The sequence below is a fragment of the Orcinus orca genome, chromosome 15 (genome assembly GCF_937001465.1).
Source record: "Orcinus orca chromosome 15, mOrcOrc1.1, whole genome shotgun sequence".
Lineage (NCBI taxonomy): Eukaryota > Metazoa > Chordata > Mammalia > Artiodactyla > Delphinidae > Orcinus > Orcinus orca.
In genome coordinates this window covers 65,169,637-65,187,436 of record NC_064573.1, presented here as the reverse complement: position 1 = coordinate 65,187,436, position 17,800 = coordinate 65,169,637, and the positions used below count along the sequence as shown (strand labels likewise).

The 17,800-nt window shown below is 54.6% G+C and overlaps 1 protein-coding gene across 1 annotated transcript; it reads right to left on the bottom strand.

Moving 5' to 3' along the window:
• Positions 1-1,447: 1,447 nt before the first annotated feature.
• LOC125961205 (melanoma antigen preferentially expressed in tumors-like) lies at positions 1,448-5,099 on the bottom strand. Its single transcript, XM_049697693.1, has 4 exons — positions 5,007-5,099; positions 4,582-4,901; positions 3,629-4,237; positions 1,448-2,146 (listed from the first exon to the last, which is right to left on the bottom strand). The coding sequence occupies exons 1-4, from the start codon at positions 5,097-5,099 to the stop codon at positions 1,570-1,572; spliced, it is 1,599 nt and encodes a 532-aa protein (XP_049553650.1). The 3' UTR covers positions 1,448-1,569.
• Positions 5,100-17,800: the final 12,701 nt, after the last annotated feature.

Genomic DNA, 17,800 nt, shown 5'->3' with positions numbered 1-17,800 from the left:
CACAGGGCGGACCCCACTGGATGACATGTCCCTTTTTTTTTTTTTGTAAATTTATTTATTTACTTATTTTTGGCTGCGTTGGATCTTTGTTGCTGCGCACAGACTCTCTAGTTGCGGCGAGCGGGGGCTGCCCTTCATTGTGGTGTACGGGCTTCTCACTGCGGTGGCTTCTCTGTTTCGGGGCATGGGCTCTAGGCACGCAGGCATCAGTAGCTGTAGCGTGCAGGCTCAGTAGTTGTGGCGCACGGGCTTAGTTGCGCTGCGGCATGCAGGATCTTCCCGGACCAGGGCTCGAACCCGTGTCCCCTGCATTGGTAGGTGGATTCTTAACCATTGCGCCGCCAGGGAAGCTCGTGTCCCTTTCATTTGGATGGGCTGTCTTGGGGGGTCGCACGGGGTGGCCCCACCACACCCCCAAACCAAATCTGACGTTCACCTGCTCTATCCGAGTGCTCCCAAGACCTGGCGTGGGTTTGTTCTCTCTTGGGACCCAGAATCCAGGGCATCAGAGCTGGCTTATCACCTCCTCGACAGGGAAGAAGGGGGGTCTTCCCGGAAGAAGGGCATTCTCACCCTGGTGTGACCTACCTCCGCACAAAACGATGAACTCTTTTCAATGTGGGAAACGAATAGTAAACAAATGTTATTTGTCTATGTGAGCTTACTAGTATTTTGCTAGCAGGAATTAGGATGTTTTTACAGGTCACAACTGACTGAATTCAAGGGGCTGGACGCAGTGGGAAGGCGGGTATGGGCTGGTGAGTCCCAGAGGCTCCAGATGGTCTGTGGGTGGATTTTCCTCCCAGGACTCGGGGCCTGACTTTGCACATTGAAGCCCTATCCTGGCACCACCCAGGGCCAGGGATGGAGGCTCTGCATCTGCTGGATCCACTGGGGAGGGTGCTAGAGTCCAGGGCCTGGGCGGAGCTGGCAGCGAGGGTCCCTTGGAAGAATGTTCCCTCCAATGGTGCTCACTATTGGACACTTAGTACCTTCCAGGCCCTGAGGACACACCTTGTGTGCAATAATAGACTGAACAGCCACAGAAGTAAGTGAGGAGCTAACAGGTGATCCAGAAACAAGACCAAAGGGAGGGAGAAATGGTGCTGTTAACTCTTGGGGCCGAACCTCGTCCAGCCTAGGCTGCCTGGGCCTCACACATGCTGGCTTCTTACTTAATCACTAACAGGAGATTACTGAGGTTTAAACGGGAGAATCACGGTCACAGATCACAGCGAACACCAGGTGAATGACACTGAGGTTCCCTTTATTTCTGACCATTTCTTTATAACTATCCACGTAGGGGTAACGCCCCCATCTACTTCTCAAGCCTGAATCCCCCTCTAGAAATTTAGATTCACATTTCTAACTCTACAAGATGCATCTCCCCGAAGATCCCATCAACCCCCCAAGTCACCATCCCCCCCGCCCAGCTCTGAATCACCTGTCCTTTTCCCGCTAACAATGAACAATTGTCTGAAACTATAGCTTGTGTTTCTTCGAGATGCGCTGACGTCTGAGCGGCAGTGTCCGCGTGCCCGCGACAAAGCCTGCGGCTCGTTCGCTGGGCTAGGCGGCCATGTAACAGGGGCACAGGATGGGCTCTGGGTTGTAGAAGGTCCTGTCGCCACAGTGCGGACAGGGGTCGCCGCTGAACCAGACCATACTGGGAAGCCCCAACTCCTGCAGCACCTGCTTGAGCCGGGCGTGCAGGTGCGCCAGGCGGCCCAGGTGGACGGTGCCGTGCACGTCCTCGTAGCTCTCCAAGGGCGCGGGGTACAGCACGAGGCTCAGCTTGCTCAGCCCCACGGTGTGGCGCAGCAGGCTCTCCAGCACAGCCATCGAGATGGGGTTGCCACAGAAGCTGAAGGTGGTGAGCTGGGAGCAGTGGCTCAGGGCGGGCAGGAGGGCGCTGAACTGGGAGTCCATGATGCCACACTCGTCCAGGTCCAGGTCCTGGAGGGTGGCCGAGGCCTTCTCGATCAGGACCCAGAGGGGCTTGGAGCTTATGCCGGTCAGGTTGACCCCGCTAAGGCTCAGATCCTTCAGCTGGCTGACGCTCGGGCACTGCGACAGATGCATCAGGTCTGCCTCTGAAATCAGGCACTTGGTAATCGACAAGGTCTCCAGGGGGTTCTTCAGACACCTGGAGAGAGACAGAGCAGTCAGTCCCGGGAGGATGGAGGTGCTGGGCGGAGGGATGTGGGGTGGCCCAGGCCTCAAGGGAAGAGAGGCCCATTTCACCAGATCCCAGTCTTCCGGAGGAGGCTGCATGGTCAAAGGAGAGGTGCCAGGTCAGCCCAAGGTTGAGCGGGGTCCTTCCCCATCCCTTATCTGTCGTGTGACGGGGTCGAGGGAAGGAATCCTCAAGTGCTCCCTGTGCTCACCCGTCAAGTGGGGGATGACATATCCCTGCCAGGTGTTGTGAGCACAGGTAAGGTAACAATGGCAGGTGCCCACCGGGGAGCCTGACCCCATGTCCCAAGTGAGAGAGGGGATCAGCAAACTACAGTATTGGGAGACATGACCTAAACTGCTTTTAACTCGGGCTTCCTTCCTGCCGCCTCCTGGACCCCATCACCTGTTTCTCTGTTCCCAGGGAGAGTACTGGGATCTGTGCTTAAAGGGCTAAGCCAGGCAAGGCCTGGCAACGGGCACAGGGTTCCAGCCGGCAGGGGCTAACTCTGGTCGCTGTATCAGCCACAAACCATCCCTCACTTTCCACAACTCTTTTGTCTGTCGTTGTCCTTGTGTGATGAACACGTTTATTCTTAATGCTTTGAGTTTGCAGTCGCCAGAAAGGAAATCAATCCAACTCTTTCACACAAATAAATCGGGCTGCATTCTCTCCTCTTTCATCATTGTGTTCCAGGTAAAGCTATGATTCTATTTTAAGAATGAAGAACACATTTCTAGAAGAAATCATCTGTTACTGAAGAATTCCTATATAATCAGAAGCCTGAGAAGCAAACAATAGTTGTAATTTGGACTCGAGATTGGAGCCACTTCAATAATGATACTCATTTGACTTTTTGTTTCTCTTCTCTGGACTATTTAGGAGCAATAACTGCTAACGTCCTGATGGACGCCACAACTCTTCACTCCTGCTCCCTCCCCGTCATTTCCACAATCACCCATTTCCCACATCACACCTCACCTGGAGCCTAAAGCAACCCGGGACAGACAGGAAAGTGGGATAGGTGGGAGGGACAGGCTCACGTGGACCAGCTGCTCAGCACAGAGCTTCCGATTTGAAACCTCACGTTGGATGGGCTTTCCCCTGGTTAATGTCCTCCTGCTTAGTTATTTTCCATCATCTCAGCTTAGACATCACTCTCTCAGGAAGAATTCCCAAAGCCACCCTCACCTGGCCCAAAGCCCCCACGATGCAGATTCCCAGCAAAGAGTCCCCTTTGACAGGCATCTAACTGAAGCCACACCTCTGACCCTAACCTGGGAGGCTATGTGACAAGATGCCGGGGGACGGACTGGTGGCATCGTGTGGACCTCTGAGTGGCCCGTGCACCCTGGCACCATCCATGGCAGGCAGACAGTAGACAGACACCCCACGGATAACGAAACGAGAGAGGCCTGCCCTGGTCTGCAGAGAGACAGCGCCACGCCTCACCTGAGCACCTGGTCCAGGCGGCCCTCAAGGAAGGAGATGGAATCCAGGTAGAGCTCCTGCAGGTGCTGCAGGCTGGAAAACTGGCAGGTGAGCTGGCTGACGCAACGCTCCTCCATGCCGGGAGCGGCGTGCGGTGTCATGTGGATGTGCGAGAGGAGCAGCCGGCGCAGGTTGACCATCTGGCCCAGGTGCGGCGCGAACCTGCCCAGGGTGGCCAGCTTCCAGGTGCAGTTCACCTCCAGGTCCTGGACAGAGTCGAGCTGCACCAGCTTCAGGATCTTCCTGATGTTCTGCATCGGCATGGAGAAGACCCTCAGCTTCTGACAGCACAGGCGGAGTGAGCCCCTCCTCTGCTTGACCTTCTTCAGGAGGTAGCTTAGGGACGCATCGGGGGTGCCCTCCTTGAGGCACAGGTCTATGAGCACCTCCACGGGGGCCGAGGTCTGCTTCGACCACGCCCTTGCACCTTCCACCCGGCGCCTCTTCCTCACGGGCCGGGCCACCTCAGGCTCCAGCAGTGAGCACACACCAGCCCTGGTGCCGGAACACACGGTCCAGAAGTCCTGGTGGGCGTTCCGGCGCAAATCCAGCACCTGCAGCTTCCACCGCCTGCGGGACAACGGGAGACACACTGAGCTGTGCGGAGACCCACGGGGACCAGGACCGCACGGCTCAGAACCCAGCCAAGGGTGCTACACCCCAGACACCAGCGGCTCCTCGAGCTTCCAGGGCCCCTCCTGGTCCCCACTTTAAGCGCCACGAGGAGGGGGTGAGCCCACGTGCCTTTTGTCACCTCTGCACCTTAAGTAGCCCTGCACGCCCGAAAGCCTATTCCCAGAGTGGCCCAGCCACGGCCCCAAGGCCTCCCCGTGGCCCCGCACCACACCCCACCCGATGCCAGCTGCGTCTTGCTCAGACCCCCAGGCCCCACCCGCCTGCTGGGGCGCCCTCACCTGGGGCGGACCTCCTGGGCAAGCAGGACATCCAGGCCGTCGATTGCAGCTTGGAAGGTCTCCAGGTGAGGCTTGTGCTCCTTCATCAGGGACCCCAGCGGGAGGCAGGGGAAGGGCCAGGCCTGCACCATCGCCTTCACGGCCTGGCTGTGCATCCCGGCAAAGGCCGCGGAGAACAGGGGTGGGAAGAGCTCAGCGGGCAGCTCCTCCAGAGCGGCGATGGCCAAGGCCTCATCCCTCAGCAGGCTCTGGACGGCCAGTTCCAGGAGTTTCGGTGGGGCCCGGATGCCCACCCTGAAGAATCTGCTCAAGAGTGAGTACTGGAGGGACACCAGAGAGCAAGGGGTGGGTCCTTCTCCGGCCAAGGACCGGCGACCCTGCCGTCCCTCCACCCTCTAGGGGACCCAACGCAGGGCCAAAGACACCCCTCTGGCCACAAAGCCATAGCTCTGGCCCTGCTGGCGCCAGCCCCAATGAGGGGACGAGGTGACCTCTCGCCCTATCCCATATCCACCCATGCTGCATTTAATCCCAGCCCCTCTGAAAGGTGGGTACCTAGAAGCCTGACAGCTGACCCCACCCTCTCCGGAGAAAAGCTTCTGATTATCACTCAAGGACTGAAAACAACAGGAATAAGGAGTTTAGCCCAACATGGTCTCTTCCTAAACTCCAACAAATAACCCAGATGGGAAAGGTGGAGGAGTACCACACAGTGGGTACTGTTACCCCATTTAAAAATCTTTAAATCAGAAACCATAAAGCAGCATGACAGTATTTGATAGCATGTGATGTTAGAGATTAAGAAAAATAAAAACTGATTCCAAGATGTACCTATGAGTATTATTATTATGGAATTTTTTTTTATTCCATGGAATTAAAAAAAAACCTTTTCATTTCTAAAATGAAAACAAACCAAAAAAGCCCTTTAAACTAGTAAAAATCACAAAACCATAAATGATATGAACTATAATTACTAGTCACAAACCAAATATGTAACATGTCATCCAAAAATTCCAACTAATTAGATGTCTTACATCAATAAAAGAAAAAAAATCTATTTGGTTAAGAAATACTGTAACTGTCTATGAGTGGCATAACCAGAGCCGAAATCAAAACGTTTGGGATTAAGGCAAAACTTCACATAGAAGCAAAAGCAAAGCCTGCTACTGCAAACGTGTACAGAAGGCGAAGAAAAATTCTCTACAGGACCTTGGCCTGCATGGCCTGTCCTGTGGAGACCCTGGTTGGGGCAGTGGTCAGGGCCCGAGGCCCCAGATGCCAGGGCGGGTGTGGTGCAAGGAGCAATGTGCTCAGGCCTCTGAGTCCCTCCTCTGGCTCCTGAGGAGCCATGAGAGGCCTTCCTGGCCACACTTTTCAGATCCCAGCTGAAATTTCCATTTCAAATGGAAAGCGGAATCTTATTACTGGAAATCCATCCAGCTAACGCTGATTTGACTTTCTCCTTACACACAACTGATAGGATCCTCTGTCCACTCGTGAAAGCGAAAGATAAAAGAAGAAAACCAACCTGCAAGCATATTTGTTCGAGGAGCATGGGCCACATCAAAACCATCCCAATGTCTGAGTTAAGACAGCTTTGTGCAGACCTAGTGGTGTCACCCTAAAGGAAAAAGAAATACAACACAATTCCTGAGAACCACACAGTCACTTATACGTAACCTACAACTGCAAAATGTGTGCCCGTTCATGGGGGAACAGAGGTAACACTGAGGGATGGCGGGTCCTCCAGATTTTGAGGCTTAAGGCTTCCCCAAAGGAGGTCAGGTCAAAATGACAACTAGGAGCTGGCTGGGAAGAGGGAGGGGCTGGGCGTTTATAATGAGACCAAGGAAATTACCCAAGACGAGGGAAAGTGTGTTGTGTTTGGAGGAATTCAGAGACCTTTGTCAGGATGGGCCTGAGAAATTGCCAGCAGGAGTGGCTACAGGGGGACCTGGTGGATCCCTTAAAGCCAAGGCAAACCCAAGACTCAATCTTCCTCCCTCTGTCCCTGGAGCAAAGGGTGTTTCCTCCCAGAAGCGGGGATATGCAAATTGGCTTGACAAGATGAAATGTAGGCATGTGGGCTGGGAGAGGCCGGAACTGTGCTGGTGGCCAAACCTGGGACACACCTTATTCAGCCTGAAAGCCACTGAGGGGGTCAGGGCTGTGGGCTCTTTGGGCTCTTGCAGGCAGGGAGGGAAATAAACGTGGGCCAAGCACACATATCGGTGTCAGCAAAGGGCTGCAACCAGAAGAGGACTTGCCCTGAGGCTCAGGCGTCCTCTTCCACATCCCAGCCCAGGCTCTGTCCAGCAGCTTCAACCCTCATCATGACCTTCAAAGGCCCCTTCCCAGTGTTTGTGGATAACTTAACATTTCCTCAATCCTAGGAAACAAGTAATGCAAAGCGGCTTCAAAAAGCCCCCCGACCCCTCCCCTAAGGCTTTCACTTACAGGGTTTCTGATGCGAGAGCACCATTAGGCCCACAAACAAAATTCAGCTTTTCTCTTGCTCTGCGTTAAGCACAGCTACTCTAACACCGAACTTCTCCTCAGGGGACGTGAAGCTGTGTTCGGTATTGAAGGGTTTGGGGGCGATGCCCCTGCTGGGCTGGCTCACACGTTGGTTCTGTTGAGGTTTCAGAATACAGGCTGACGGAACCTCTCCACCCCCTGCATTGTGACCCCCCGACAATTCTATTCTGTGGGCGAGGTGGCAGCATTCTCTGAAGGATGCTCTCTGGTTTGGTAATTTCCCAGAGACTGCTTTCTCCAAATTTCTACCGTCCCTATCAGCAGTTTGCCTAAAACAGGGTTAAGCTAGAATGTGCTCTATGGACACTCAACTCCCAGACCATCACCTGGACTGATCAGCTGCAGGAAGTCGAGATTAGTAAGTTAAGCAGAATGTTCCCGATTCTGGAGCAGCCACTGAGTGGTGCTCGCACTTGTCATCCAGCGCCTCAAATAACCTTCAGAGAAAAGCTGAAATTCAGTTAGTTTCCTTTTCAGCCTGGTGAGCCGGGGACTTGGCCAGGGGTGGACACTGCCATGCTCCACTCAGGGAGTAACCAGAAGACCTGCTTGGGGGAGGGGTGTGGATGGATCTGCCCCACAGAGCGTTAGGAAGAGATGACTGACTTCACGTGGACCTCGGGGAAACAGGAAATGGCAGACGTCCAAGCCTGGGATGTTTCCATGGGAACCCAGCAACCAGGAGATCCAAAGAGGCAGGAGGGACCACTGCCTTCGAATGATGTAAAAATGGGAAGTACAAGCCGAACATTCTTCCCCAGCGAGGCAGGGGACCCTCCTCTGTCCACCTCCACCTCCATGCAGAGCCTGTTTGTCCAGAGGCAGAAGGACCAGGGGCACAGCTGTAAGAAGACCTGTCCTCCCTGCCCAGTGCCAGGACTGGCCCAGGACGACTCCCAAGGCCCAGGCATGAGTCAATTGGGGGGACGTTTCTACCACATCCTGGTCACCTGTTCTCATGCTGCACAGGCCAGAGCAGCCTCTGAGCTTATGGTGGGGGTGTGTCCTGTCCCCCTTCCCGTCTCCAGTTACAGAATTTCTACTGGGAACGCAAAGCATCTGCCCCCAGGGCCTTCCTGGGGTCTTTAGAATGCATGTGTGTCCCCAGGTTCCTGCTCCTGGCCTGTGCTGATGGGGCAGCCCCCCCTTTCTGCATCCCTGGCAAGTCAGCCCACCTCTCCCAGAGCCTGGGGTGTGGCCACGATGCGGGGAGGGTGAGGGACCCGACATCCTTCCACTGGCATCAACAGAAATCACGGATTTCTCCCCAATTCTTCTGACATAACGAGTGTAGAAAAAGGTAAAGAAAAGGCCAGCTACTTTTCTGCATTCATAGAAGCACCAGAAATGCTGGAAGATGACACTTCCTGGCTTCCAGAGGAAGACCCCAACCCTGCTGGTCTTCAGAGGCGCCAGGCTGACAGACGCCCTGGGTGCCAGGCCGATGGTGGCTTCTCCTCCTTCGGCTCTCTTGACCCAGCCTCGAGCAGACAAGATCCTACCGAGGATCTGGTACGTCTCCTTTCCCTCTGCAGTCAGATCTCTTCTTGCCCTGGAACATTTTGCCCTCTGGGCCTTCTGAAAACTCGAAGGTCTCTGTCAGCCCTCTCTGCCTCTTCCTGCACTTGGCAAGATGTGGTTCCACTTCACATCCAATGACATCTAGACCGAAACAAGCAAGTCTCCCCACTTCTTCCTCCCCAGTGAGGACACGTCGGACATCCAGGTCACCCTGGGTCCAGCCAGTTAATCCTGAGGGAAGTGCTTCTAGAGGCAAGTAGGGGTGCGGGAGGCTGAGGGCCCACTCCAGGCTAGTTGGGCAGGGGATGGCCCAGGACGAGGGCGGAGGAGGGAAATGGCAGCAGAGCCGGGGGCCTGGTTTCCTGGCTCTCAGAAATGTGTCCCTTATATGCTGAAGCCATGTCTGGGACCACTAAGGGCACTTGGGGACTGGGAGTGTCCCCAGGATCTGGCTCTGTTTGCCTTGGCCTGGGGGAGGTGCCACTGGCTGTCCCCACTGCCAACTCCAAGGGACAGAGAGGGAGCACTGACCCTAGACACAAAGATGAGAGAGGTTCAGAGAGAAGGGGAGGCCCCAGTCTTGGCCTTTGGCCCCGGAGAGGATGCTTCTCAGGACTTTGCACGGTCAACCTCGCTATTGCCTGAGATGGTGGGAACTGTGCTTTTGGACAGAGGAGGAGAGAAGAGGGGTCTGGTGTTCATCCCTGTCATCCAACTGACCCCGACTCTCCAACACCAAGCCATAAGGTTACTGTGGCTCAGAGTGACACCAGGTGCGTTAGGCTGTCCGGCCCTTTGCACTGGACTGTTTTCCACTGGAGGAGGGTCAGTGAGCCTCAGGACTCGGGGAGCACTGGCTCCACCTTTGAGGGGACAGCCCACCCTGTGCTGAGGGCTGGCAGGAGGCACCAGGCAGAGGGGACGCGCTCACAGGGAGGTCTCCCGCCCAGCTGGTCCCCTCGCCCCCATACCCAGACTCCCCCTCTATCGGCAACCCTCGATTTACTCAAAACATTTACAGAGTGCCTGGAGCAGACCATCCACTGCTGTTCTGGGGAGGAACAGCCCAGTGAAAATGTCATGGTCGTCTTCTAGTTAGAAGTACATACTAGGGAGATGATATACAACAGGGTAAGTATAACTGACACTGTTGTAGGTTACGTATGAAAGTCATTGAGAGAGTAAATCCGAAGAGTTCTCATCACAGGGGAAAAACGTGTTTTCTGTATAATTTTGTATCCATATGAGATGATGCATGTTAAGTCAACTCATGATGCTGCACCCTTTAAACTTATACAGGGTTGTATGTCAATTCTATCTCAGTAAGACTGGAAGAAAGAAAATGTCATGGTCTTCCACTCAGGGTGTCTCTGAGGCACGGACCTTGCATTCAACTAAGCAGACAAATGAAAAACAAGCAAGTCGAAAAAATAATGACAGGCGGACGTGGCCTGCACGGTGGGCCAGGGCCACCAAGGCGACCAAAGCCAACCTTCATAATCTAAGGCAAAATATGACTTTTCCTGCAGCCGTTACATATGTTTTGAAAACGTTAAGAACCTTCTTAACACGATCCACTGTAATGTTTAGAAAAGTAAAAATAGTAAAGCTATTTTTTTTTTTTTTTTTTGCAGTACGCGGGCCTCTCACTGTTGTGGCCTCTCCCGTTGCAGAGCACAGGCTCCGGACGCGCAGGCTCAGCGGCCATGGCTCACGGGCCCAGCCGCTCCACAGAATGTGGGATCCTCCTGGACCCGGGCACGAACCCGTGTCCCCTGCATCGGCAGGCGGACTCTCAACCACTGCGCCACCAGGGAAGCCCAGTAAAGCTATTTTTTTTAGTACACTGTGATTTTAAGCACTGAGAAAAAGTGTTTTGTTTCTTTGCGAAAAACTCATCAAGAATCCTCTCAACACTGCTTCCCTGCTTCTCATCACATAACTTGCAGTCGGGGCTGAGTGTCCTTCCTAAGCCCGGACAACTTATCACTCTGCCTTTTTTTTTTTTTTTTTAATTTATTTATTTACTTTTGGCTGCATTGGGTTTTCGTTGCTGCATGCGGGCTTTCTCTAGGTGCATCGAGCGGGGGCTGCTTTTCGTTGTGGTGCGTGGGCTTCTCATTGCGGTGTCACTCTGCTTTCTAAGCCTGGATCTGCTTCCAACATTTCACCCTTTGTGTTTTCAGGGCCTGACATTATCTCCAAGTTCCTTTACTGTGAAGATGTTTGCTGGCATCACCGCCTCTGGGACATCTTCATTTTTTTGTCACAACCATGCCCTTCATTGAAGCTTCTCCAGGAGATGGGGACAAGGAGCCTGAAGCTGGATTCTGAATCAGAATGACGAGTCAGTCAACAATTCCTCGTGTTTGGTAGAGCTTAAATCACCAAAGCGTTTCACTCTCCTAGCCTCGGGTTCTCCCTCAAGATCTGAAATGTCGGCAGGGGCCTTAAATTGCTTTTTCCTTTCCCTGTGCAGTGGCTGAGGCTCAAAAGGGCGAGTCCTTTGCACCTGTGTCACAGAGCCAGCCACGAGAGGGTGACACGGGAACGAGGCCCCTGGCTCCTGGTCCAGGGCTCGCTAAGCCATCAACGTGCCAGCCCAGTGGGAGTGTGCCCGGGGAAGTCGCCTGCGGATGGGAACAGCCCACTCTGTTCGTGGACAGTGGACAAGGTCGGGGACGAGAGCGGAGGACAGGAGCCTCCATTCCGGGGACATCACCCACCACAGTCTAGGCACTCAGCAGCTCTGTGGGTCCTGCCAGGTCTTCCAGGAAGATGGGGGGAGGGGCGATATATCGGGGAGAAATCCAGAAAGGCCTGCACTCACTGGTACCTCGGCTCAGCAGCCGTACCCCGGGAGCTCAGGCTCCAGGAAACCTCCCAGCACTGCTTGCCCTCGGCAGGACGAAGGAAGCAGATTCGCTGATACGGTGTCGCCTGAAGGATTTGGGAAGCAGCTGTGCACAGAGGTCCCTCCCACACGTGAGGCAGGGGCTAAGAAAGGTGTGGGGAGCCCAGCCTGGCGCCATGGCTGCAGAAGAGCTCGTGGGGGTCTCCGCCATGGCCTGGGGTCTGCTCATGGTCTGTCTGCACAGGTGAGAGGCACTAAGGAGGGGACCGTCTGGCAGCCCAGGGCTGACCCTCTTTTCTCCCTCCACCCTGAACATCTCTGGAGTGATGACCTTGACCTCTCCGCTTTGCACATCCTGCTCCTCTCTGGGTCCCGAGCCCAGTCTGTCCTGACAACCACTCAGTGTCTGTGTTTAATACAGGGCTGTGGCTCTGGGACAGAGAGGCCACATTTCCTGCTCTGGAGGCAGCAGTGATACTGGGGGTTACAGCCCGGTGTGCTGGTATCAACAGCACCCATGTGCTGCCCAGCACCCCCAGTGCACGAGCTCGTCCTTGCTCCTGGGGTCCCTCTCCATCCTCCAGCTCCAGGTCCGCCTCCCTGGCCACCTTGGGCTGCAGCTGGAGGACTCGTTGTGCCCTCTGGGTGCTTTCTTTCCGGGACCGCCCCTAGGCCCAGGGGTCCCAGCCCACCGCTTAGGGAGACCAAAACCTCCCTGGGCTCACCCACCCTGCCCCTGCCCAACACCACACAGGACTCAAGTCTCTGGGGGCTGATGCCAGCCCTGCTCCTTCGCCCCAAGCACAGGTTCTGAATGTAACCGTGGCTTCGGGAATGGGACCCCAACACATTGCAGCTGCTTCTTCTAAGAAGGCAGCAGGATGAAAGCTCTCTTGGGAAAATGACTTGGAAAAATAAAGGCTGCTCATCCTCCTCCCGCTGTGAGGGCTTCAGGATGCAGATTGCATGCAGCTCCACGATTAACAGCACTGAGGGGGCAACAGGACATCCTGGGACATGATGAGGTGCAGGGGACCAGTTTACCTGAAGATGTCTTCCGCCACGCTGGTCCAGCTCACGCTGGCCTCAGGTCCTCCGACACCTGGTCTCCCTGGTTTCCTACCATCTCAGTCACCCGTCTCCACCCAAGTCTGAGAATAAGAACCCAAATTCTCGGGCTTCCCTGGTGGCGCAGTGGTTGAGAGTCCGCCTGCCGATGTAGGGGACATCGGCAGGGTTCGTGCCCCGGTCCGGGAAGAGCCCACATGCCGCGGAGCGGCTGGGCCTGTGAGCCATGGACGCTGAGCCTGCGCGTCCGGAGCCTGTGCTTCCCAATGGGAGAGGCCACAACAGTGAGAGGCCCACATACCGCAAAAAAAAACTCCCCCCAAAAAACCACAAAATACAAGAACCCAAATTCTCCAAAAAACAAAGACACGGTGTGTTCACACGTGTAGTTATGAAGCCACAGTGAGAACTCTGCTGGGCGAACTGAAAACCGGAGCCCCGACCCTGCCGTTTCAGTGAGAATCTCTTCGTATCTCCAAACCCGAGAAATTTCTCATCGGCTGAAGCAGCAGACAATCGAAGGAAAGACCTGATGCTCGGGTCAAAGGGATCTTCCTCTAAGGGCACTAACCGCCGTCCTGCAGCCCCAGTTCTGTCCCTTTCTCTGGCCCCCACACCCTGGCACCTCCCGAGGGAACCCCATTTCCAGCGCAAAGAGCGCCCAATGAGCTCCGGCCATCCCCGCAGACCCGGGTGCCCTGGATTATTACGTCCCCCACGCGGCGCTGCGGCCTCTTCACGGGGCACGTGGCCCGGGTAGGCCCAAGGCGGCCCCCCACCGCCTGTGGCCTCCGCTCCAGCCCCAGGTCGTGAGAGCTCGTTTTCGGCTGGAGAACAGGAGCGGGGGCCCGCTGGGGGCCCCGGGGACTAAATCAAGGTCACCCCACGGGAACGCGGGGGCACCAGGACGGGAACTTACCTTTCGTGCCGCAGCACCACGCCACACGATCCCCCGCTTGGGCTCTGCAGACAAAGAACCGCGAACTCAGCAGCGCCCCGCCTGGAAACCACGCGGCCCGACCAATCCTGCTTTCTGTTTCCTCCTGGGGCAAATCTCACGAGATCCTGGGATCGCGAGTGGGGTCTTCCAGGCAGTCTAGAAGGGGTTCCGTTTAGTAGGCGGGGAGGGAGTGCGGAGAGGGGGAGGGGTGGCGTCTGTGGCCATGCCCACTGGACGGCCGGGTGGTGAGAGTGGGGATGGGGTGGGTCAGGGGTGGGATGGGGGAAAGGTAGGGTTAGGGGGATGGGGAGGAGATGGGGGGATGGGTGAAGTGGGGGTAGGAGATGGGATGGAATGGAAGTGAGGTGGGGGAGGGAGGAATCGTGGAATGGGGGAAGGGAATGGGGTAGGATGGAGAACGGGGTGAGGTGGGGATGGGGTGGGGGTAGGTGGGGGGGTGGGGAGGGGTGGGCGTGGGCTGGGATGAAGGGGCTCTTGAGATCCGGAGGGAGGGGTCGAGGCTTAGAACCCCCCACCTCCAACTCCTCCCCCACCCCCACCTCTGGGCCTGTTCTTCCGCAACCCCTTCCTCTCTGTGGGGCGTGGGGTGCCAGGCCCGGCTCCGGGGCCCTCGCCCCACTCCCACCTCCCTCTTGTCGATAAGATGTCCCTGCCCTTGGCCAGGCCAGTGGCCCCTACTCTCTCGACTTTACCACTTATGTGACCCCTGGGGCAGCGGAGACCCCAGCCAGGGTTTGACTAGATAGTCCTCCCTCCAGACTGTGCTTCCCACCCCCCCACATGGTTTTTCAGAAGCCAAACAGTTGCTGTGTTTGCTCTCTTCACCTCCGTCTGACCTCCGCAGCCCCTCTGATGGCCTCAGCTTGTGCTGGTCCTGAGTGCAGGATTCACCTCTTTTCACCAACGGACCCCTTCGGACAAAATCAGGAAGGGGCCTGGAAAAGGAAGTGTGGGCGGGGCGGGGCGGGGCGGAGCGGGGCGGGACCCTCGCAAGCGGTACCCCTGAGCCCTGGGGATGTCGCGTCCGGGCCACCAGGGGGCACTGGAGACATGGAATCCAGGACGGTTTTGGCACCTCCTTCCTCCCAGCCCCTCTAGGGGAGAAAGTGGGGCTTCTGGAGAGATGGTGAGAGCCAGGTGGGTGAGGATTCTTGCCTGGAGGGGTTAAGAGCAAAGCGGAACTCCAGCCCTGTCACTAACGCTGGCCTGGGGGACCTCCTTTGGGTCCTTTGAATTCAGCTTCCTCACTCAAGCCCAGTAAGTGTGAGGCTGTGTCCTTGTGGTCCAGGTGACCCTAAATCTTTAACCACAGGCCACCAGAAGGTAGTGGTGGCCAAGAATAACAGGCAGGGCAGTAGTGATGGCTATCTTTGGTGGCTCAACCCTGCCATTCCCCCACACATCCCCCGCGCCTGTGAGCTAACAGAGCTTAAGGTATCGAGCTACACCCATGGTGGGATGGATGGATGAATGAATACATAGGTACATACAAATGAGGGAATTGTGTTGATCCCCCCGGACCTGGGATTGTCACCTGGAACAGGGCTGGTAAAACCTCAATTTTTTCACTTTGCAACTGGAGCCTCAGCCTCCCCCTCCTTCCTCTTGTCCAGACTCATTCAACAAACATTTGTCCTTGAGAGGCTGCTGATGCAACACTCAAGGAGATAGTGCTCATAAGTTTTAGGATGGAACCAGAAAAAAACCAAACCAAAACAAGAAGACCATTGTTTTAAAGTGGCAGGTTGTAACTAATTCTCGGAGAGGGCAAAGGATGCATCTGTGGGACTTGAAATGGAAAGGGGATCCCTTTGAAGATTGCCGAACGTTATTTTCATGATTCGATGGCTGATTTAAGGCCTGATTTCAGGTTGACACACTGAAAAGATGACGTCGGAGATATTTGAAAGCAAAGGTCACAGGATTGCTTATATTGTATGATATAGTCCTATTCATGTACAAGTAAACATGAAAGTAACATTGATTCATTTCATTGCTTCAAGCAATGCTCACAATGTTTACCATGTTCCTGGGGCTAGACTAGGCCTGGAGTAGAAGAAGCAGTGAAAGTTACAGGGACCCCCCCCCACCTCCTGGAATACATGTAATTCTTTTTCCTGAACATTGTACTTAAGCATGTCAAGATGTCCAGAAGGTGGTCACTAAAATGATAACGCTGGCCATGGTCAAATAATTTTCTATATTTTGGGGGTGTTTTAGCTTGTTTTTTGTGGTTTTATTTTGTTTTGTTTTTTGGCCTCGCCGCACAGCACGTGGGATCTTAGTTCCCTGCCACCCAGGGATCGAACCACGCCCCCTGCAGTGGAAGCACGGAGTTCTGACCACTAGACGGCCAGGGAATTCCCAACTTTTCTATATTTGGGAGTAAACTTTTCCATCATAAATGTTTTCCTTGACCAGTGATTTATTTTGGAGATATGAAGAAATTCAGCCACCCCACACAGCCCCTAGTCCCCCAGTCTGCTGCAAGATTAAGCTGAAAAGGAAGGTCTTGGAGAGAATCCAGGATGGCTGGTCTGCATTCCTAAGGCCGTATGTCCTGATTTGGGGGAACCACCACTTCTGAAAACCCTTTTGGGGGACTCTCCTGGCGGTACAGTGGTTAAGACTTTGCCTTCCAATGCAGGGGGTGTGGGTTTGATCCCTGGTTGGGGAGCTAAGATCCCACATGCCTCGTGGCCAAAAAACCAAAACATAGAACAGAAGCAGTGTTGTAACAAATTCAATAAAGACTTTAAGAATGGTCCACATGAAAAAAAAGAAAGAAAGAAAATCCTTTTGGGGTAGCTATGAATGAGCTCAGAGGGAAAGGCAGGAGCCTTCAGGTAGAGGGCAGCATCCTTCCATCCCAGACTCAAACTCAGGCCTCCTGCAGTCAAGGGCCTTGCAGATGCAGAGGGCAGGAAGCCCCTCCCCAGGTGTGTGTGTGGTGGAAGGGGGAGATCAGGTGTGTGGGGAGGGGAACTCATCAGAAGGCCAGGTGCTCCGTGTCCCTCAGAACCAGCTTCAGAACAACTTCTTGGGAAGAAAATATCCTCCCCCCTGCCCCTTCCTGGCTGGGCCAGGGCATCTACCCGCTCCCCTGCGTGTCAAGCCTCAGTGCTTGGAGCAAAGGAGGAACTGAGAAGCATCCAGTCCTTTGAGGGTCTGGATAGAACACGAGCAGAGGAAGGAGGAATTTGCCCCTTTCCTGTCTCGCTGTTGAGCGGGGACATCTCATCTCATTTTCCTCTGTCCTCAGCAACTTCGGTATCAGGTCTTAGGACTTGGTCTGAATCACACCAACAGCTTTCCTGAGTCTGCAACTTGCAGACTGTGGGACTAAGTCTTATCTTTAATAACAGACATTATTATTTTAACCAGTGTGTAAAATAAAAAAGCACAAACATGTTCAAAACACACTTAAGCAATAGTCATGAGTCAAAAATGATTGCTTCGCCCAAACATCTTTCTCCTTTTCCCTCAATCCCCAAGGCAAGCCTTTAGCTTTCCCCACCGTTGGCCATAGAGTCACCTCTCTTGGGCTCCTGAAATGTCTGTCACTTGGTATGAAGAGCTGCCTCACAGGCATAACCTGGTACCAAGGCTGTGGTGGGGTGGGCTAAATAGTCCTGGGGTGAGGGTCCAGGCCACCTGGTGTGGCAGGTGACACATCCCATCGTGGAGGGAGTTAATGGACAAAGGGAAATGAGGTTAGAGGGGATGGAAGGGATCGGAGGCCTGGTGCTGAGCTTGATGGGGAAGGAGGGAGGAGGGGAGGGCGATGCAAGAGGGATTTCCAGCCCCCACTCAGCTGCCTCCCAGGGGCTTGGTTGGCACCGTCTGCAGCCACCAGGGGGCAGCAAGGGCCAGGATTTGGGGAAGGTACTTGAGGGTTACACTGTCCTGCATGAAGTTTCAAGAGGGGCTCCCCACGGAACACTTCTTATGTCCCAAAGCATTTGTACCCCAACAAATCATCTTAAAAAGTGCTAATAAATGGCCCAGGGCTCAGGCTCGGGCCTCAGACTCAGAGCACTGCAGAGACAGAGGCTGGAGGGGAATGTGAGGACCCTCCAAACTGAGGGGGATAAGAAGGAGTTGGGGGTGGGGGAGGGATGGATTGGGAGCTTGGGACCAGCAGATACAAACTATTATATATAAGATGGATAAACATCAAGGACCTATGGTATAGCACAGGGGACTGTATTCAATATCCTCTGATGAACCATAATGGAAAAGAATATGAAAAAATGTATATAGAGTATAACTGACTC

What these genes read in the sequence shown, in the direction of transcription:
- LOC125961205 (XM_049697693.1), bottom strand. Translation starts at nt 5,099, where the DNA reads ATGGGTGGATATGGGATAGGGCGAGAGGTCACCTCGTCCCCTCATTGG. An exon ending in GCCCAGGAGGTCCGCCCCAG is followed by an intron (nt 4,238 to 4,581) that starts GTGAGGGCGCCC and finishes GTTGTCCCGCAG; the next exon opens with GCGGTGGAAGCTGCAGGTGC. An exon ending in CGCCTGGACCAGGTGCTCAG is followed by an intron (nt 2,147 to 3,628) that starts GTGAGGCGTGGC and finishes GTCTCTCTCCAG; the next exon opens with GTGTCTGAAGAACCCCCTGG.